Source organism: Marmota monax, unplaced genomic scaffold (genome assembly GCF_021218885.2).
Source record: "Marmota monax isolate L192 unplaced genomic scaffold, Marmota_monax_Labrador192_F-V1.1 WCK01_AAM20220418_F8-fsc00053, whole genome shotgun sequence".
Lineage (NCBI taxonomy): Eukaryota > Metazoa > Chordata > Mammalia > Rodentia > Sciuridae > Marmota > Marmota monax.
Window position 1 is genome coordinate 5,345,902 of NW_026693153.1, and position 23,823 is coordinate 5,369,724.

General features: G+C 34.5%; 1 protein-coding gene across 1 annotated transcript in view; it reads right to left on the reverse strand.

The window, feature by feature from the left end:
• Nucleotides 1-964: 964 nt before the first annotated feature.
• Zpld1 (zona pellucida like domain containing 1) overlaps nt 965-23,823 on the reverse strand; it is a 36,559-nt gene continuing 13,700 nt past the window's right edge. Inside the window, exons 3-10 of the mRNA XM_046455397.2 lie at nt 21,000-21,181; nt 19,992-20,064; nt 16,032-16,129; nt 14,601-14,681; nt 8,750-8,921; nt 7,589-7,697; nt 1,699-1,728; nt 965-1,299 (exon numbers count right to left, since the gene is read on the reverse strand). Of these exons, the coding sequence (XP_046311353.1) occupies nt 1,124-1,299; nt 1,699-1,728; nt 7,589-7,697; nt 8,750-8,921; nt 14,601-14,681; nt 16,032-16,129; nt 19,992-20,064; nt 21,000-21,181 (921 nt within the window). The 3' untranslated portion in view covers nt 965-1,123. The remainder of the gene's footprint in view (nt 1,300-1,698; nt 1,729-7,588; nt 7,698-8,749; nt 8,922-14,600; nt 14,682-16,031; nt 16,130-19,991; nt 20,065-20,999; nt 21,182-23,823) is intronic.

Sequence of the window (23,823 nt, forward strand, 5' to 3'; positions counted from 1 at the left end):
TTTTTCCCACATAGACTGTAATAAATTTTTGTAAAGTACACTTAATGTAAATTTTCTATTTGTTTCTAGGGGCAGGGAAGGAATATGGTTAGTTAGAAACCCTTATAGGAACTCCAAGCATATGTGGTGGTGACAATGTCCTCTTCCCACAAACATGATTTATTTACTTATGTAATGATTTTTAAATTAAGAATAACATTTGCAGGGCTGAGGGTGCAGCTCAGTGGTAGAGCAGTTGCCAAGTATGTGCAAGGCCCTGCACACAGTCCACAGAATTGCAAACAAGAAAACAAAACAAAATGCAAAAAGAATAACCTTTGCAAGGTTGCGGACTGCTCTAAACACAGCTGCAACAGCTGAATTGTTTACCTGTGAAGAGAGTTAACGGTGCTGATGGTCTCATATGAATCAGGAGAGAAAACCCATTATAGCCTATTCCTTTCCAAGTTAATATGATCACTTAGTATCCTTTGGAAGTTATTTTCATTATTTTCTACACAAATGAATGTCCCAGGTTAAAATACATTTCCCAAGAGTTTGGTTTTTTCATTTGTATTATTTTTTAGTGATTGTTGACAGACATGAAAATCAGCCCCAAACACAGGAGGTCATAAAGTGAATAGTTAAATCTCAGGCATCCAAATTGGACAGTCCAATTAATATATACTCCCAAGCTGGAATTATGTGAAATAAAACAAAAAAACTGTCATTTTTAGGATCAAATATGCAAATCTAATATCATTGCATTGGGCTTTAATGTGTGGAGGGAACAATGCAATATATTTTATTTTTTGTATACCTACCTTTCATTTCCTAAAGCAACAACCAAAAGAAAATTGAAATGAAATGAAATATGACTGATCCTGTGAGATTTAAGTCTTGAATATTTAAAAATTATTGTCATTATGTCCATTGGTGCCATAAAAATAGGGTTGACCATGTTTATAAGTGACAATAGAAATATAATAAAAATTATTTCACTATCATCATGCTGGTAAGCTACACTATGTAATCTATCACATCTACAAATATCAAGTGCTGACTGTCATTCAACTCAGAAGAACACTGACTGCAGACACACACCATAGTCAGTGAAGCTTTCCCAGAGTTGCACCTGTCATGTTTACTCAAAGACTGGGTTTCTTATGCCATTCAACACCAAACTGGTGGGTCCCTTTCTGTGTAGAAGAGTCAGTGAGCACAGGAGAAGGGAAAAACTCATGACTCCCAGAATGACGATTCCTGATATCAGCGCACTGGTGACGGTGTTCAGCTGGAAGGGAGGCACATCCCGGGAGCCTGCAAGTAACAACAAACAGTTGCAGAGGCCGCATATCATCTATCTCACATTCCCTCAATCCAAACCTGCAAAACATCTGCCACCAATGTCTTGTACAACAATAGCAGGACACTAGATTATGCTCTAATCTATTTAGCTATAATTCAACCCAATTCCCAAAGAATTGCAGGGGTTAGAGGCTGGTATCACAATCAAGAACACCCCCCAAAACTGTAAAATGTTATTAAAATTGACCAGCAGATTACATATGAGTTCAAAACTCCTCAGTCAACTGTCATGTAAAATATAGCAAACCTGTAAAACTAAAGCTCATTACATTTAGTAGCTTACAGTTTTGTAACTTTGCACAAAAATTAAAACATAGCCCTTTTGTTTATAATACATGTTAATTATCTTACCAAGCTGTGAATTGTTGGTTGGAGTCTCATCTGGGGGGGGAAGGAAAAGAGAAGTGAAAAAGTCTCTTTGAATATTTACTTTTGTTAATTCTGACTCCATAAAAACTTTTTACCTACATCTCCCTTGACCTCCACTCACAGGCTGCACGAGAAAGGCACGAATGAAAGCCCTCCTTAAACCATTCTGCATTTCCATTTTCTGTTCCAAATGTTTTACATTTCATCATCAGTCTATTCCCTGAGCCCATAGCCTGCCATCACCCTGAGTATACAAATATAATCGCAAAATATATTGTGTTGTATTCTTTCCTGCCAACTTTGTTTCATCATTATCTTTCCACTCAGGTTAGTGGGGGTAGTAACTGTTAACAGCTATTACATTTTTTATGGCCCTATAACCTGCCATTTGTTATTCTGTTATAGGGAAATATTCATTATTTAGTGTCACTCTGTTTTAAGTATTGCCAATTTGCCCAACATTATCTGCAAAAACATCATTTTAAGTTCCAAGAAAATAAATTCACACTTAATAACTAAATGAAAGGAAAACATGACTCCTGAGCTCAAGTTGTAGTTTTATTTGCATCTGCTAAGTACAAGATTGAAGTTGTTGATTTTTCATTTTTCCTTGGCAAACATAATAATAGATGCAATGAACACTTTCATTTGGTTTCTTGATATTTGTAGTCCAATTTGTAATCATTTTGCTATTAACCCTTGAGCTTATATAACCAGTTAATTTCATATTTGTGTTAACATATGGGTGTATATGCATCTGTGTGTGTTATTTGAACCACAAAATATGTGCAGCTGATTGTTTATTTCTGAAGTATAAATATTATCACAATTAATGCATGTGTAATGCCACACATTTTATAAAATGCTACTTCACATGTCATCACAGTTAATCCTCATGATAGCCATATGGCTTAGATGTTATTGCTACTCCCATTTTACAGATGAAGAGACTTCCATCTGTCACAGTGTCTATGGCAAAGCAAACATATGTTAAGTTAAAGCTTAATTTTAGTCCTTTTTAAAAAATAATGTAAATTGGCCAAGTGTAGAAAACATCTTTGATTATGGAAATGAACACCTCAAGCTATAAACTCCAGGATTGTATTTGAAGTAATTAATGGGATAACCTGGTGAGATATTTATAAAACTACAATGCCATTTCTTTTCAGATACATGAATCTTGGCAGAAATGATAGTTCTGCTGTCTGATCTTGAAGCACAGTGTACAAAATTAATATGGCACTCATTCATAGGATATTTTGAAATGGCACACTGCATTGCAATAGGACAAAATAGAAAAATAGCACATATATTCATTATAGGACACCCTCAGGAAGGTCCTAACCTCCAACCAACACTACTTTATAGAGACCTTTCTTCTCATGGAAATATATGGAATGAATGAACTATGATCAATTCATCCAACAAATTTATATGTTCCTTTGACAAGATAAGCTGCTTCACTTGAACAGGAGAGACTATATAATGCCCCAAACTTCTGTTTTAAAAGTTTTCTTCTTTTTTTAAAATAAATCTCACTTAATTATTTTTAAAATATTGTTATTAAAGAATAGAAAGCACCTCTCTACTAAGAGTCTCAAATAAGAAAAAAATATTTTGGACAGGGTCCCCTAATGTTTTCTACATCCTGAGGTTAATACTAGTCAGACTGTCTTCTCTACTCCACAAATTACTGTCAACATCTATAGGAACAATAGCCTAGACGTTGCTATGGACAAAATCTGCCTGTGTGCTGGGACAGGTCAAATGAACACACTGGCTTCAGGTTTCACAAGTGAAAAACTAAAAGCATTCAACCACTGGCAGATGGTCAAAATCAAATAATGTAGTATTAGAATATAGTTTGAAATTGTATTCGGACATAGGGAATTGTTACATCTGGTTGCTGTTTCAGACATTCTCGCATGTTTTCATCATCATAATAAGAGACATGTCCAGCCCAGAAAGGGTAGGTAGACATTGCCTAGGAGCCTCTTGTCACCACACTCTTCAGTTTTCTCTTATACCTACTTGGTCTTGCCAAGTGCATATATGCTAAAAGGAGCACAGGAAGCCTTCTGGAATTAGAACAGATGGGAATACTAAGCTTGATAAGCTCTTCAAAGAATACTATCTGAGGATTCACAGGAGAAAAGCAATCACAGCAATGCTATAGTTGTTGGAAAGCAAGATATGGCAAAGTGTCATTCTCTGCTCTCATATAAAAAGTTAAGATAAATGAAAAATACAATAAATATCACTCCCTTCTTATCTCTAGCAAACTATTTGTTTTAAATCTTTTAATTACCTATGTAGTAAAATGAACCATCTATTTTAAGTAAAAAATCCCTGAACTTATGCTCATATAAATTTTATTTATTTGTTTATCTATCTATTTATTTATTTATCTATGTGAGTGTGTGTGTGTGTGTATGAATGTGTGTGTGTGTGTGTTAAGGGGGATGAAACCTGGGGGCACTCTACCACTTAGTTACATTTCCCAGACCTTTTAATTTTTTTTTTTTTTTAATTTTGACAGTCTTGCTAAATTGCTCAGGCTGGCCTCAAACTTGGATCTTCTTGCATCAACTTTCACATTGCTGGGATTACAGGCATGAGCCACCACACCTGGCTTCATATGAATTATTAATTACCCATAAAACTCAATGATACCAGTTCTACAAGAATTTGGTTTGGACTTTTCCACAGGGATATATGTTGAAAAATAATTAGGTATTATTGTTTCTGAATGTTTATATCAGAATTGTACTCAGTAGGCATTTTTATACTTAATCTGTTTGTTTTAATATTTTGGAATTTAAATAAGAACACTACAGGAATTTTTGCATTTTGAAAAATGTGAATTTTTCTTAATAAACTAAAAAGAGGATTAACACTGTTGAGTAAAAATAACCAAAGTAGATTTGATTGCATTAAAAAAAAAAACAGAACAGGAGTTCTAAGGCTTAACTTAGAAAACTTGACCTCAGTCAGTATCTAGGGGAAAGGCGTGGTTCGATGAGTAAATAGAGCAAAACTTTTAAGTATTAGAGAGATTTGATGAGAGCAAATCAAGCCTGAAATTGGACTTGTCCGTGTGAAATTGGCCATAGGACCTGGAGAGATAAATTCTAGCTGACTTAAGCTAAAAATACAGTGAGAGAAAGGAAAGAGGGTAACCTTGGTCATTAGATGAACATTAAGTTTACACAGGATTTGCCTGTGGATGGACATTCTGAATTCTATGTTCTTGTGCAAATTAGAAAAAAAAAAGAACTGAATGGATATTATACAGTCCATAATGTATCCAATTCTATCCATAGATTTACAGTATAAACACTGTTGTGTATGGACCTCTAAGCAGTGAATCCACAGTGATCATCAAAAGTGAAGAGCATCTGTTTTAGTCAGCTTAGTTGCTGTGACCAAAATAACTAATAAGAACAAGTAAAAGGAGGAAAAGTTTATTTGGGGCTCATGGTTTCAGAGGTCTCAGGCCATAGATGGCCAACTGCACTGCTCTGGGCCCAAGATGAGGTAGCACATCATGATGGAAAGGCATGGAGGAAAGGCCCTGGCCTCATTCATAGCGGCCAGGAAATCAGAGAGCAAGAGGGGTAAAGAGAACCACCAGGAAGATAAACCTTTCCAGGGAACACCTCCAGTGACCCACTCCCTCCAGCCACTCCCCATCTGCCTACCATTACCACCAAGTCCATTCATTCAGATTATGATGGACTATGATGTGAGGTTACAGCTCTCACAATCCAATAATTTCATTTGCAAATATTCCTGCACTAACACATGAACTCTCGGGGGACACCTCATTCAAATCATAACACCAATATACTGTTATTTATCAAAATAATAAAAAATAAATCCAAGGAGACTGAAGGAAGACACAAGGAGATCCAGAAGGCTTTAACATGATCCTTTGGGTGCTTTGCCAGTGGCAAAAACTGAGGGGACTCAGAGGTAACAGTAGTGTGTTGGTGAACAGGTGACACCCTTGTGGTGGAGACAGGTGAGAAGCTGGAAAGTAAGAAATCCAAGCAGGATGTTGGAGGAGTCATGCTAGCTCTTTGAGGTTTTAGCATAGCTGTTTTGGCAGGTGAATACAAGACAAGTGAAATCTACAAACCTGGATGGTGGGTTAGCTATGCTGGAATTAGAGATTTCTACTCAATAAACTTTATGGGATTTTGGAGTTTTAGAATTTTGGGGAGGCTTTCTAAGCATCATCTTATACTAACAAATTATTCCAATTTTGTAATACTTAAATTTGTTCCAGATAAGAAGCTAGCAAGAGGAAAAGCCATCTATTCAAGCTGGACAGAAAACATGTCTCTTTCAAGGTTCTTTTCTCATTAGCAAACTGACTCTAGTTATGCCCACATCAATAAAAATATTCTTTATTTTGCCTGCCCCAAAGCATTCCTAATTATTGGAAATAAGAACTGAGTTTTAATTCAATGTAGTTTTATGAACAATTTCTTACAGCTAGATAGAGATAAGAATTGGGTCTTTAACAAACCCCAAAACAGTCATTTTCAAGCCATTCAAAGCATACACCAAACCCTCAGAGAAAAGGGACTAAGTTCAAAATTTCAAATTTAATATACTTCTGCATTATTTAAAGGCTTATTAGTCTCTTTTTAAATAAGGTTATGTCTACACAAACACAGTGAAGTGAATAATTAAAGAAATTGCCTGAGCTTTTTTAGGCCAAATCCACTTCTTTCTTAATTATTTGCCGGTTGGGGGCAAACTTTCTTTTTACTATGAGGTGGGCAACATAAGGGAAAAGGAAAAGAAAATCTCACGGAAACAGCATCAGTCGTACACCAAATATAAAATGGAGAACACATTATCAGCATATAATCTGAACCAGAATTAGTCCATTTTTAGACAAATTTGGAACCACTAAAGTAGAATGAATCTTGATGCCTACTTTTTATTATTTGCCCAGAGAAAGGAAGTAAAATTCTAAGACACATGGGGCAGGGGGGTGCGGAGCTAGAACCAGAACCAGTTTTTACAACTTCAGTGTTGTTTGCATATGTCTATTTTATCCAAACTATCTGGCTGTGGCTGGTTTCACACTGACTTAAATCTATATGCCTTTGCTGAAAGTGTACAGATATGTGTGAGTACACATATGTGCAAATACCTATACACATGAGGATATATGCTGCATACAAGCAGTTGTGCCCTCTCCCTCGGGGAAACTCATGAGAATAAATGAGTGCACTGGATGGGGTATATATGGGATCCTGGAGGGAAACAGATAGTACTCAAGCTGGGCAATATAAGGAGTGTTTAACAGGACTGTTTACAAAGATGTAGAGCAGACACAGAGAAAGTCAAGTTCCCTGGAGTGTGAGTCAGGGGAAGAGTTTGCAAAACCCAGAGAGAGCAGTTTTGTAGAAGAAGTGACCTAACAGAATCAGTGTGGACTTCACATTTCTAGGCCCACCCACCTGCTGACAGCACTTCTAGAACCCCAGCCAGAAACCAGATGGTAAGGGGCGAGTGGGTGCAGTCCACGTAGGTGAGGTCATGGATCACACAGGACAGGGTGGGTAGGACAGATTCAGAGGGAGAGGGATGAGAGGGGAGGAAGAAAAAGAGAGGGAGAAAGAGAGGGAGAGAATGAATATGAAGGGAAAAACTTAGGGAGGACAATATTTTCCTTTGTGTGAAAGCTGAGTAAACAGGAAACTACTGTGAAATTAAAGCTGCTTAGCAGTTTATCTTGTCTCCCAGTTAATTAGTGCTGTTTAGGAACCACTTTGAGTTCTCCTTAGAAGCCAAGTACAGAGCCATTTTAGGAACGGTCTATTACTACATAGGAAAGAAAGTGCTCTCCTACCACTCCGGGTAATGATGGGACCAGCAGAGAGGACTGCATTGCCTGAAGTGCTCTGGGGGCTCCAGGTTGTCTTCTTCCCAGCATCTCTCCTTTCTCTGTGGCCACAAATCTGAGGTGTTAATGAAAACAAATGAATTTCCACACTAGCACAAAATAGTTTCTTTATGGCCATTTGGAAAGCAGATTCTTTTGGAAGAGATACCACATGTTTAATTTTATTCATTTCCTTCTGTGCATTTATTTAATTACTTTGTATATAACTGCTACAGTGTTTCTTATCCTGGCTTGGGCCACATTTCTGATTTCCTTCCCCAGCAATTGTACGCTGCCTCATTAATTTACATAGCTCAATGGCTCTCCTGAAAAAAGAGCTGTGTTTATCAAACTTTTTAACTTTTATCTCTCTCAAGCCTTTAATAAATTCTTCCCTAAAATGTTGGTCAGCACAGACCCAAGGTAATGCAGACTCTCCATTTACCTCCATCCGATACAATTAGGTGAGACCAAAGAGATCAATGTGCATAAAGAAATAGCTTCCTATTTATGCATGAACTGAGCATAAATATAAACATATTAAAGTTACTTTGAATTAAAAAAAATTACCTGCATTTTTCTCCCCAATATTGATTTAACCCTAGGGGGCCTATCAGAAGAGAATTTTAGATTTTTTTTTTAACTCATTTGCAACTGGATCTATATTTTAATGGTGGCTTGCCCTGTTTTAGTGTGTGTGGCTTTGGTATGGAGCCTCCTTTCCTATGGACCGTCTCTGACTTTGCCTCTCTGGGGTTCATCCATCTTCAGAGTCATATCTGGGGCTCATCTCCTCCACCAGACCTTCCAATCTTGTCACAATGGTGAGTACTGCCTCTTACTGAGACCCATATTTGTCTGCTTTCTTGCTTTTTCTATCTCATGGTCCTAAAAGATAAGCTAATTGAATTAAGATTTCATAAATGCTTCATCCCTGTATCTCCTGTATAATGTTTGGCACAAAGTAGACATTCAATAGATCTTTGCTGGATGGATGTATAAATCCTACTTCAATTCATTAGACCAAATGCATGTCCACTTTCTACACAGAGATTCAATCCTGCCACATGATAACCTTTCAGCCTAGATTAATCCAACAATTCAGAATGAAGTGGCTTCAAAACCTACTGGCATAAGAAAGGGGCAGTCATCGGCTCTGCAGAGCTTGGTGACGCAGTGCAGGAAGACAGTGGACATTTTCTGATTCTTGTGTTTCACAAATCGGAACACCTCGAAGGAAAACCGGCCGCGCTGGCTTCTGCCATTTTCAATGACGGTGGTCTGAGGATCTTTGTCACAGCTATAATACAGGGAGTGTGAAAAGAGGACATCACTGCAACGAGGCACCAATCTACTGAGACTTGTACATTAGTCTTTGTAGTATTAAAGGTACCCCAATACATTATGCACTAACAGAACCATGCCATTTTATATATATTTAATAAAAGCATAAGTTAATTCAATACTTGTGACAAGAGTAACCTGGATCATAAATTTAAATATATCAATTTCTGATTACAATATTACTGTCAGATTTTAGGAAGATTACACTTCCATAAGATTAAAATAACCAACTAATATAAAATGTAAATAGTGAAGTCGTCCCCGCCATCTTTGCACTGCTCAAACATCCCATCATTCCATATTTTTAAAAAAGCCTTACAGACATAACTGTTTATTTATGCATTTTTTCAGGTTATATGAAACAGAAACACAAGAATAGATTCTTATTGTTTCCACCTCCTTAAACAAATGATAGTTTTTCTTTTTTAATTTAGTCGTGTACCTTAGGGCTCTTTCCATATTAATATTTAGAGAGCCAACTCATCCCTATTATACAGTTGTATACTATTCCAACATGCACATATGCTAGGAACTATTTAATTAGTTCCCTATTTAGGTTATTGTATTTTTTAAATAATTTTCTCTTTGAAAATGAATAAATAATGAAAAGCCTTGAAATACATTATTTTGAACATGTGTAAAACGTTATCTATTAAATACATCTCTAAGACCATTTAAGAGATATTGCCACAGTGTCCTCTATAAATGTTGTATCATTTTGGACTTCAGCAGCAATTTATGAAAACAATCTTCATTTCTTCAGTGCTTCAACAGCAAAGCGTATGGCTACCATTTTGGATTTCTATTTGATAGTGAAACAAAACTATCGCATATAATTTTGACTTGCATTTTTCTAGATGTGAATGAGTTTTTGTATCTTTTCATAAATATTAGAGCCATGTTGTTCCTTTACGTGAAAACTGTTTTTATCCTTTGCCCACATTGTCATGATGTTGGCCACTGTATTTCTGATTCTTATACATTCTTTATGCAATAGGAAGAGTGACTGCTGACTTGTTAATAAATTGAAAGTTGGTTTACTTTTTTTTGTTTGGCTTTACTTCAAAGTTTTAGAGGTATTTTTCATGCATGCTTTATTCTATTATTTTAAAAACTGTATTTTGACATTTGAATTAACAATCTATTTAGAGTTCACTATGTTATAATGAGCAAAATATAGATCCGATACTATTGTTTATCTCATGGTTATCAATTGTCCAAAGCCCTTTCAAAATTCCTTGTCTATCCCACTAATCTGTGGTACCCTCTATCAGAGACCAAATCCCTCACATGTTTTGAGATCTGTTCTTTCACTATTTTGTAGTATTTGTCTGCTTGTCTATTCTTACCTAATATCACATTCCATTAATAATTCTAAAGGTGTTTCTAATCAGGACATCTGAAAGGGCCATACCTTCCTCATTTTCATGTTGATCCTCCACTGGTATTTTTCTATTATATACCTGCCACTTATTCTTTGGTTCCTTGATCACATTAACTTAGGATTCTACTTAATTTGCTTTTTCAAAGAATCTATATTTTCTTAATTTATTTCCATTTTTTATATGTCTTAGTTATGAGTTTTCAGACTTCCAAGTGATAAGGACATCTATTTTCTAGTATTATTTTAATTTACTACCTCTCAACATAGAAGTTATTGGTAATGTCATTAAGATCTTCTCTCTCCACACTTAATTTGAGGCCATCATAATAAGTTTCTTGAGAGGTAGATTAAATTTTATTGTGTTTCTGACTATGTCTTTCTCAATTTCCCCTAGCTTACACTTTATGAAAGCTTTGATTTCACTCAGAGTATATTTTCACTATATCAATGTAAGTTTTCTTTTAATTTAGGAAACAATTCCTGAATTATATCTAATAATAACTATTCCTGAATTATATATGACAAATTTATTACATATAATTTATTCTATTATTTTGGCTTTTTTAGGGGGGATTCTAATTATGCACACTACACATATATGGAATTTTCTTGACCTACCTATTATTTGTATGTTTCGTAATTTACTTCATTTTATATTATCCTTGATATTTGTTTCCTTTTATTTGTATTTCTTACTTTCACCTTCTGTGCTTTCTACTTATCTGTGCTCCCTTGAATATTTTCTAATTGTGTCTTCCTTTCTATAATGTACTTATTTTTTCTATTTCCATCTTAGGTTATCCAAATTTCCTTTTTAGATGTTTATGGTTTTACCATTTTCTGTCTTTTTACTTACCTGAGTTCTTATAATTCTATCTTAATAAGTATGATTATTTATTTATTTATTTACATTTTTTTATTTATATATGACAGCGGAATGCATTACAATTCATATTACATATATAGAGCACCATTTTTCATATATCTGGTTGTATACAAAGTATATTCACACCAATTCATGTCTTCATACATGCACTTTGGATAATGATGTCCATCACATTCCACCATAATTTCTAACTCCATGCCCCTTCCCTTCCCCTCCAACCTCTCTGCCCTATATAGAGGTTGTCTAAACCTCCCCTGCTCCCTCTCCCTATCCCACTATGAATAAGCCTCCTTATATCAAAGAAAATATTCAGCATTTGGGTTTTTTGGGATTGGCTAACTTCATTTTGCACTATCTTCTCTAACTCCATCCATTTACCTGCAAATGCCATGATTTTTTCACTTTTATTGCTGAGTAATATTCCATTGTATATATATGCCACATTTTTTATCCATTCATCTATTGAAGGGCATCTAAGTTGGTTCTACAGTTTAGCTATTGTGAATTGTGCTGCTATAAATATTGATGTGGCTGTGTCCCTGTAGTATGCTGTTTTTAAGTCCTTTGGGTATAGACTGAGGAGAGTGATAACTGGGTCAAATGATGGTTCCATTCCCAATTTTCCAAGAAATCTCTATAATGCTTTCCCTATTGGCTGCAACAATTTGCAGTCCTATCAGCAGTGTATGAGTGTACCTTTTTCCCCACATCCTCATCAACACTTATTATTGTTTGTATTCATAATAGCTCCCATTCTAACTGGAGTGAGATAAAATTTTAGAGTAGTTTTGATTTGCGTTTCTCTAACTGCTAGCGATGATGAACATTTTTTCAAACATTTGTTGATTGATTGTATATCATCTTCTGAGAAATGTCTGTTTAGGTCCTTGGCCCATTTATTGATTGGGTTATTTGTGTTTTTTAGTGTTTAGCTTTTTGAGTTCTTTATGTATCCTAGATATTAGTGCTCTATCTGATGTGTGAGGGGTAAAGATGTAGGCTCCCAAGATGTAGGCTCTCTATTTACCTCACAACTGTAAATCCATATGCAACAAAATGAAATTAAACCCCTACCTTTGATCATACACAAAATTCAAATCAAAATAGACCAAGGACCTAGGAATAAAACCAGAGACTCTGCATCTATAATTAAAAAAAAAAGTAGTCCCTAATCTCCATCATGTGGGATTAGGCCCCAACTTCCTTAATAAGACTCCTTTGGCACAAAAATTAAAATCAAGAATCAATAAATGGGATGGATTCAAACTAAAAAGTTTCTTCTCAGCAAAAGAAACAATCTGAGAGATGATTAATTTTTGATTATTTAAAAAAAATAATGTAGGAATGTTAAATTCCAAATCTTATGTATTCACTAACTGTGTTTTTGTTTGTTTCTGGTGAATTTAAATTAAATTCTTTTCTGCCATTTTCAACATTTTTCTTGTATTACATTGAAATACTGTAGGAAATGGCTGTATTTGTTTAACAGTTTTATTTGAAAGATTTAGGTGTCTCTGGACCTGCTATTTTCAAAGGAATCCTAAGAATACATGGAATGGGAGTGGCTTTCCTCAGGGTTCCCCAAATTAAAGAATTATTTCACTATGACAGATAAACTGTCCACACTGTAGCAACTGCATAGCTGAGTTTTTCATTTCAGAGGGCTCTGCCATCAGCCCTGAGTTCCTCAGGTTCAGTAACCATCCTTGTCCCCAAGGGTAGGACCCTGACGTCTCAGGTGGTTCCCTTACCTTTACAAGGGCACATTCATAAAGCCTGACACTTTATGAATACTGAGGTTCTAGGCACCATTTCTCCTCATCTTTACTGCTTTTTATCAATATTAATGCAAATTTTGTAGGTTTTTCTTTCTTAGATTCACTAAAAATGACATTTGGGAAGTTTTGTTTGTGTGTTTTTAGAAGATTCAGGGATAAGCTACCACTATATTCATACTATTCATGCCATATTCATACTTTTCATACCATATTCCAGATTATCAATATGTAATTATTGTAGAAACTTTGGAAACCAAATGATGCATGATTCTACCATGTATAAATAACCACTATGAACTGTTCAGTGTTTTTCCTTACAGTCTTTTCTATCATCTAAATAAAGCCTACTATATATGTAATTGCATGTGCCGATTCTTCCCCTTCTTATTTTAATACATTTAAATTTTAAGGAATTATATATTACCAAGGATAGAAGTATCAAGAAGATGAAAAGAGAAAGGGTAGATAAAGTAGGACCAACTATCTTTTTCCATTTAATAAATAACTATATGATTGTAGTACCTGGGTGAACTTTCAATTTGCTAGTTCTCCATAATTCTCTTAGCTGTTTTCTTATTGCTGAATATACAGTTCATTCCCATGTTTTACAATCTTAAATAACACTGATAGATGAGAACATCATAAATATTATAAAATATAATTCTCAATTTGTAAAAATAGATCCAAACAATATGAAATCCTTTAATGCTTTTGATGCATATTAACATTTTTTTCCCAAAAAATTCTTGCCCAGATCAACTCTTCCAGTAATAGGATATGTAAGAGTGTCAGTTTGACCATACCCTCTGAACATCATCTTAACCTTGATTAGGCAATAAAACATATTCTTTTGGTTTCTCATTATATTACTCCCATCATGTGTCAATAAGCTGCAATGATCTGAGCCAACTGCACTTTATAAGCATGCTTAGAAGACAATGCTTAACTCTCAAGCCTGTTCTGCTGTCAGATAAAAAATGCTGAAAGGGAACTGGAATGACTGAATGGCTTTATGATCAATGTCCTCTTTCCCCAGATGTAGATTACGTTCACTCTATCACTGTCTGTTGGGAAATGAAGTTACTGGCTCTGATAAAAAAAAAAGGAGTGGTAGGCTATATTATATACTTTCATATTAAATACTGATAAATTAGATAAAGCATTTGGGGATCTAAATTATCCAGAGCACTACTTTAATTTTGCTCTCCTTTTGACATATGATGAGATGGTCTAGCTGCAGATAAATAACACCCTTCCATTGCCTTTCTCTTATTGCAAATAATATCCAACCACGCTTTTCCTAAGATAGTGAAATATTCCCATATCTCCTAAACATGAATAAAACATTTTGGGTGGACCTAACTTAATTGAAATTCTCATCCAACAATAGCTTTATCAGCATTTTGTGTTGAAAACCATTCTCAACTTTCATACTTATAGTTTTAAAGGACTGAAAGTCCCAAATCTAAAACTTTAAATTCAGAAGCTTAAAACAATATCCTGAAATTTGTTTGTCTGACCTAGGTTTTCCATTTCAATCATCTATAACTAGATCTTTGGTATCTATACACAATTTAAGACACCTACCTAAGGAAGAGGTCATACCGAATGTCATCGTTTGGATTCCCTGATGGGGTTGTATAGCAATAATCCATTAAGACATTCCATCTGCAGAGAGAAGCAAACATAATCTAGAGACAAAATCCTCTTTTGAGTGTTGGATATTAATCTAAGGGAAATAAATATGAACTAATTTCTTATCATAACCATGGAATAGTTTTTATTACTTGTTATCTCTTATTGCAGAAACTTCTTGTTGATTAAAATTTTCTTCTAAACTGAGCTGTTTAAAAATATGAAACTAAGTGTTATCCCCACATCAAATAGGTTGAGGCTAATGCCACACACACATACACACATACACACACACACACACACACACATACAGAGAGAGAGAGAGAGAGAGAGAGAGAGAACATGGCAAGTAAATGGTTAAAGTCTGAAAGAAGGAAACCCCAAAGTGAGCTACACAGCTACACAGATGTTCATTTTTCACTATGAACAAGGTTACTTTGTTTCCAGAAGTTACTGTCTCTAACATAAGACAGAGAATGTTATATCAACAAGTAGAACAAATGAGTTTGTTGCATAAATGATGTGCCAGAATCAGTAGGGTAGAAGTGGGAATTTACCATAGGCACTTTATTAGGTATGAGAAAGCCATGAGGCAAATACTCCTGCCCAAGGCCAGAGTGGGACTAAGTTTATACATTATTTCATAACATCTTTGGAATGGGAAGCAAATATCATTAATAAGGGGAAAACATCCTGCATGCAGCAAGACAATTTTTAAAAAATCATACATATTCATGATTAAAAACAAAGAAAGAAGGCAGAGAAGAACCAAATTTCTAGATTTTACCAATCTATTCAGAATGCAGTTTAAATAATAGCTCACAAGAAGCCCCAAATAAACCATTTGATATTATATTTTTATAGGACAAGATTAGAGCTTCAACTTTTGAGTTCCCTTTCAGTTTTGATTACTTTGAATTTTATAAGAATTACAGTAAACCTAACTAATTTCGTTTTTTGATGAGATGTTTAATATAATTTCAGCCCAGATCCTCCTGAGGATAGTTCTTTTGTTTGTCGATAAATAGTAAGATATATATGGAAAAGCACACAAATCAAATGTGTTCCCAAATAGTCATAGTTTATCTGGTTAATCATCTTTCTGATGAAAATATAGAACAGTCTAGCATCCCCTAAGATTTCCCCACACCCTCTTCCAGTCATATCCTCCTTTCTTTATGGGAAGCCTTGTTATTTTCCAATTAATGACATAAAATGAGTGTTACCCCTTAGACTTTGTAATTTGCTCTTTCTTTTTATAAGCATGCCTAAATGGTGTGGCAATGACAGTAGTGTTTAAATTGAATTTAAAAATGAATAAGCTAACTTTATGACTCAGGAGACTTACATGTTCTATCCAACAAAAGATAAGTTTGAAAATACCTTCCATCCAGATTAGTGGCTTGAACAGCTGCAAATACTTTGGTTTTCAAAGGTAATCCTATACTTGGGATAATTAACTGCTGACTGTAGGTTGAATCCTAATAATGAAGTAATAAATAATGTATCATTAGCTTCCCAACAATAGCACATTTACCACTTAAAACAGTGTTACAGAAAAAAAAAGAACAGCTAAATCAATACAACCACCTCCAAAAAGGATTCATTTAATTCTGATTCTTAGCAGAAGATCTCTTAAACCATATTCAGGTAACAAGTTGATTTCCATACATAAATCTTTTTTTGTTTCCATAGTTTAATAGCTAATGTCCATTGTGTTTAAATTACATCCAATTGTCAGTGGCTTAATTCAGTTTGTTTAATATTCAATGGCCAATGTTCAGTTTATCCAAATTAGTGTTCCATTATTTTAGATTATAAAGAGGCTAATGCTTAGTTTATTTAAATTATACCTGCTTTGATTTAAGCCCTTTCTTTTGGGTTGGTAGAACTTAAACCTATGGTAATCTTGCATTTTCCTCAACTCACTTGCCTGCAATTTGAAATTTAATTGAAAACCAGAAAACAGACCAACACACTCTCCGAGTTGTCAAAATACATGCCACAGAGTTTCTGCACCAAAGTTCTTAGTGATTACTTATCAAAAGGCCTATTTTAACTTATTTACCTTTATTTTAGACCAACCCTAGGGAGTTTATTTATATCACTTCCCAATCTTTAATAGATTAAAGCAGTAAATTAGATATTAAGAAGTGGCATCTATAATTTGAAAATCAAAAAACAGAAAATTGTAAAATGCAAAAATGAAAATCTCAAAATTTTAGCAGCCAAATCATTCCAGTTACAGAATGATTGTTTTCCCCAAATTTAGTAATTCTAAATTTATTGCTGTTTTGCAGCAAAAGAACTCTTTTAATGTTCACTACGAAATTTCAAAGTCACCAAAGAAAGAAAAAATATAAGCTTACTGTCTTTAGGAGGCTGGGATAAGAGCAACATAGTTTGAATTTTTTTAATTAAGTTAACAATACTTTGTATGCTTTGCTTTTGAAAAAAAATGTATTCATATAGAACATTTCATTCCCAAATAAAGCCAGATAAATGAGGAACTATGTTACACTTATAAATGGTTAACATTCTATATTATTTTCTGTATTTCTAATTATTTCCTATATTTCTGTGATAAATGATGACAATTCCTTTAAAGATGTCAGATAGTTAGTATATTTATTTAATATCTTTCTGGTTCCCTCTTTCAAAGTCTCTAAGTAAACTGCACTTCATTAACTAGACTGCTGCTTCATTTTATGTTTTATCAATATTGTCCCAAAGAATGCTTACTTTTATACAAGTTATATACTGTGAAGCCATTTGCAAATGATTTGTGATCCCATTGTAGTTTAATCATGAATCATGATTTTTTTCTCCAGAAATTGCTCCTAAGAGGTCTAGTTATTTACTCTTATTTGCACTACACAGTTGCTAAAATCAATTGTATCTATTTTAGTTTTCTCAAACTTTTAAAAACTATCCATAATTATCACAACCCTATTTCGTATTTGCTGTTTCACCACCCACTCAGAAAATACTAAGATTTAGGTGCACTTCAAAATGCAAGACATCCTTACTTTCCATTTCGAAAGAGAAGCAATCATTTTTACCTTGCACAAACGTAAGAGCACAGTTCAACTCAAACCACTTTAATATATGGAAATTTCACTGACAATAAATTATTACTATTTGTAAATACAATTTTCCTGAGTAAATTTACTATATTCTAGTAAACATAAGAATAAAAACATTGTGCTACATCTAAATTGGGTCCAACTTTTCCTCTCAAAATAACAAACCAGAGAATAAGAGTGCTGTATTTAGGATGTAATATAACTTTTCAATATTCCTGAGGGTAAATAACTAAATGCTATTTTCCAAAGAAATAATAAATATGGTTTGGGATAAATTAGTAAAATTATAATTTTTTTTCTACTGTGAATTGGTAATATTTTAATGTCTTCCAACATGGCAAAATACTATGATGGTACTCTGTTAAAAAAAAAAAAAAAAACTAGTTTGGGGCAGAGGAAATCCTCTGTAGGATAGCAGCAATAATGAACATGTCATTATATGATTGACAAAATCCATATGACATATAACAGGAAGAGTAAATTAAATGTAAACTATGGTTTTAGGTAACAATAATGCATCACCACCGGTTCATTAATTGTAACATATTTCACACTAACACAAGACATAAGCAAAAGAGAAAATTATGTGTAAGGACAAAAGGGGATATGGGAGAGTTCTGTACTTTTTGATCAACTTTTACATAAGACTAAAATTACTTTCTTAAAAATCTTAAATTAGTTTGTTGGAAATTATTGAATTTTATTCAATACCTAATTTCTAAAAACTTAAAGTTTGATTTATTTTTTTAATTCAACCATTAATAATAATTTATTACAAACTGATTAAAATGAGAATTTTGGCACCACCTATTTCATTTATAATCTGAAATTTTAAAAAATGGTTACCTCTTACCATAGACTTAAAATACGAAGGTTATTATTGAATGATAGACTTCTAATTAGCATCAAGATTCCGGGAACTCTGAATTGATATCACGTTAGCAATAGGGCTACAATGCCATTTCTAATAAACTTGTCCTCGAAGCCACACTCCTACATTTGGATATTCTGCTATTCTAGTAAAAGGATAGTTTAATTTCACAGAATATAAGGATATCATTAAATGCCATGTGGATATATGTTCCACTTTTTAAAAGACTGGGAATTCTCATCTTGATCTCAATTATAATAAATAATATTGAATCCAAACCAGTTACCTCAATTCTACCTCAGAGAATACACTTATAAATCAATAGAAATGTTCCAATTTAAGGTTATTTACATAAATATTGCTCACTACAGTAATAAATATCTGGCCATATCAGGAATGAATATGGGCACATGTTTACTGAGTATTATAGAACCAAGTAACTTGGCAGATTCTCTTTGCAGAGGAAAGTTTAGAAATGACAGAAAGGCAATCTTCATTCCAACACATTTTAATTTGTTGTTTAGAACTCTGTGGTGTCAGAATACAAACTTATAAACACGATTTTTTTAAATGCCTTTGGAAAATGTCCTACTACAATATTTATAGCTCATTATATTCAAAGTATAAAGCACTGACTTTTAAATCAGTTGCATGAATTATAACTCAGTGCCATGATGACATGAATAATAATGCAAAAATCAGATTCATAATTTACAAAAATGTTGGTTGATAGATTGAAAAATTGATATTTAAATCAGGCATTTACAATGTATGAATAAAAATTTTTTAATCAACATGAAAATATCATTTGGGGGATTAATGTTAGTTATAAATAGAAATACATGTATTTTTCACATTTTGCTGCCACTATCGATATTTACATGACAAAAGTTTAGACAATACTGTGTCATCAATCCAAATTATTTCGAATGTGACAGAACTGTCATCACCAAAACCCATATTGAAAATATTAACACATTCATCACCAAGTATGTCTCCAAGAGAAGTATCATTCAGACTTTCCATACATCTGTATCACAAAAATATTATTCCCCAAATCTTGACCCTGACCATAGCTATACACACAGGTATATATATAAATAAAAATATACAAAGAAATGTAGAAAGACACTTGGATAAACTATTACAGAATCACATTCTTGATATAAAATTTAAATCATTTATCAATGTTTAGAAAATGTAATGGAATTTCTACTGTACTTTTATGACTAAGATATATGAAAATAGAGGTAAAGGTGGGCAAATGTTACCAAAATATAATAGGGTTGATATGACTTTCAGTAGATTTTTATATAAAAGACATTCACATAAATGGCTCCTCAAAACAATGAAAAGCAAAATAACACCCTTCACCCATCAACTTACATTATAAAGGAGCAGGTTCAAAGTGCTGACAAATGTTCCATTGTTCTCTCTCACAGAAATAGCAGCTGAGGACCTAAAACAGATTTAGAAGAGGGAAAGCAATGGTAGGATTTTAAATTAAAAGTTTTAGTTATAAACTAAGTCTGACATACTTTTAAGTAGGCCTGGAGTAGGTGTACCATTTAAATCATCAAAAGATAATCAAAAAGCAAAGAGGACCAAGTAAAGGACAGATTGTCCTTTATGATCTTTTCTATTTATAAAGTGATCTTTTATATTTTGCAGTATGATATGAGACTTTTTGCAAAAATAAAAAAGAAAAAGAAAAAACAACTATTTCATAGAACTTGAATCTGATACAAATACACTTTTATCAATTTCATTAGAAGTTTCTGAGATCAGGAATTTTGCTTGACCTTATTCACTGCTAGAACATTGCATCAGCAAATAGCTAGATGTGTAATAAATATTGATTGAATAAATGAATGGATTTCTGTGGATAGTAAAGCTGAGGAATGTGTTCTGTGTGAGGGTTGGAGGACCTAGTGTGAGATGCTTCTTTCTACATCAGTAATCTTTTTTTTTTCTTAATTTTTTTTCTTTGTCTGTAGGTCATGCCACATTCCTGGAAAATTGCAGGTGCCTGTGCACCTCTGAAAAAGTCATGGAGACTCTGTCATCTGGAGCAGCAGAACCCAAGAGTGAGAGCATATAGCAGAAGGACAGGCAGGACCAATAATGTGGTAACCAAATGCCCTACATATTGGAGGCACCACAGAACCGTCAGAACTATTCAAGTAACCCTGGCTCTTAGGCAACTGGAACAAGGAAAATATAAGACAGGCAGACAGATCAGTGGATGGATATCATACTTAATATGGCTTCCATTACTTCGTTTGAGTTTGGCTATTCTCAACAACTCCTGCTAACTTTATAAGTTTTTCAAAAATAAGAAATGACCCAAACACAAAGATAATATGAGAAAGCAAGAATAAAACATGAACTCACGAAGCAAGCTGGGTGTTATTAACCAGGTATTCCAGTGGATAGCTACAACTAAATTTGTAAAGAAGTCCAGGTAGGTAGCTGATGATTGTTGGTGGGTCTGGAGTATCAATATATCCTGAAATATTTCCTATTTGTACTGAAGTTGCATTTCCATAAGCACTGACACCAGGAATTGTGGACACCTGTTAGAATGGAAGACCAAGTTCAGTGATTCAATGGTTATATATAAATGTAGGCACTTGATATGCAGATGAAACATTAGATGAAATCATTTCTAGCTTCTAGTTCAACTGTAACATGCTGTGGTTTTTAAATTATACAACATAATGCTATTTATAAGTGATTAAATATCTTTTAAGTAAATGAAACCTCCATATTTGCCAGACACTTGACTCATATTTTATTAATGAGAGAGGAAAAAGATTTTATATATATATAAAAGCTAAAATGAGTAAATAAAAGACCCTCTGGCATAGTGTGAATGGTCCTCCCTATTAACTGTACCCTGTTTCCACATTAGTGTCCTGTCTGCAGGCTCCCACTCTTAGCAATGTTGCTCCTGTCCCAAGCTCTTGTTGCTCTGGCCTTTGTGGACAGGTCTTCTGCTACCTCTCCCCTCCCCACTTGGCCATGCTATACCTTACTCCACAGGATCTCATCTTCCCAGGTTAACATCCTCTGCCCCTGACTTCCCCACATATAGGGTTTATTTCTATCACAGCAGCAGGTATAGCACCTGAGCATCCTGATCACTGGGTAGAACCCTTCCACATCCCCAGAGCTCTCTGTGAGCAGGACTATCTGGGTCCTGTTCACTTTCACATTTTCAAACCAGCACCAGCACTGTAGGCCTCACAAATAATTTCTGAACACATAAATAAAAGTCCCAAATTTTCTGAGGATTACTCTTCCCAGCAACTTCCTCTGTGGTTCATGCAGATTCTGATTCCCTTCTGGGGAAAGAGTTAATGAACTTCAGTAGTTAGAGGAAGATATTTTCTCTGTGTGTATTTTCTTGGGACTGTTCAACCTTCTTTTGATTATAGAATCCTACTAAAATCAAAGAACCAGCGATTTAGGAATAACCAATATTTCTGATCTTCCTCAGACCAGAGAACTTTAGGTATAGTTTCTTCTCCCACCATGACAAATACAATAGGGCACTTAAGTTCTAACTGATACCTGCAATACTTAATTTCCAGCAATAGGTTAGATAAACTTCACGTGTGAACCTAACAGCACGTGAGAAAGCTGAGGCAATCATCTAGCTAATTCATCCATGGGGCAAAAATGCTTGTGAATGAAAAGATTTTTGTTCTAATCCAGTGATTTACTAGTCTACTTAATTTTTCTCATGGAAGAGTGCCTTTGGAACAGACTCCAAAGCTGGTGACGTCTAAGATTCAAAATGAAAAATAACCAAAACTTCCCCTCTTCCCGCTGTTGGCCTAGATCACTAAGTATACCTATTCTGTCTGCAAACACACACACACAGAGTAATTTTTATATCAGAAAATTCTTCAGCTCTTAAAAACAATGTGAAAGCACACCCAGAAAGAAACAGTTTTCCTGGCTTTTCTCCTGGATTATTTTCTAGGCAGCTGGACAAGGTGACTTGAATCCTTAAAGGAAAGGCTTTGGAGGGTGGTGGGATGAGGGGAGTGCTGCTGTCTCCATATCTCCATGTGGGCTCCCTCCCTCCACAAGGAGACAAGACATGCAATAATCAACCTGCTTCTCTCTCCCTTAGGCCCACTTCATAACCTCTCTGCACACAACTCAGAGAGATGAATAAACGTTTTTAATAAAAAGAGTCAACAATACCCAACATGCAGGCTTGGAAGCAGTCGTGGGCACAATATTCTAACTGCCCTTTGGGTAAAGATAAAGAAGGAGATTCAAATAAATTCCCTGTCTTCCAGCTCCCACCAAATCTTACAAACCATACCCTCAGAATAACCAAGGCTTCCCTTTTAATCCCAAACAATAATTGTGAAGAGTAAAAACCAAGGCCTCCTTTTTTAGTGGGCAAAGTGGTCATGCACATTACATCCCAATTTCTGTCTTTGGTAGGATTTACCAATAATCTAAACAAGAAAAGTAAAAAAATAGTACAAACCTAGTTTCAGTGTGACTAATACCCCCATCACAATACATTCACTTCAACTAATTTTCATTCTCTGGAAAGATAATTCCTTATTCAATTCTATTTTTGGTTCAACAAATGAATAAATAAATGAATGGTGTACACTGCTAGTCCTCATTTGGTATGGAAAATCTCAAAGCACTCTTTGAATTGCAAAATGATTGAGAAGAGTGCTAGTAACATTCCATGTAAGAATGCATATGCTAAACATTTTGAAATGCTAAGGACAGTCCCACATAAGGAAGAACTTCACACTAGCAACACTGGCAGCCCTCTTGCATAAAGCACTGAGGTTGTTCATTCAACGGTGAACATGAAAGTGAAGAGTAAAAGAAGAGTTCAAATTCCTCATTTTATCTTTAATCATTCAGAACAAGGTCACTCCAGCAATAGGCCAAGTGGTTCACAGCCAAACAAACTGCAACACTGCATGATCACATACTTCCATGAAGCACAGAGCTAATGAAAAACTTTAGAGAAATGCCCATGGTTGTCATTCACTCCAAAGAATGATGTTCAGAGAGGCACAGCTGACCTCAGACTCTCAATGCGCTATAAACATAACTATATTGAAAGGGAGAATTGTATACTTGGGAATGAAAGCTTCGAAGTTAAAAGAAAGTGATGTGTCCAGTTTTATCACAATTTTTTCTTGGAAGATAGACTAGGCTTCTGATT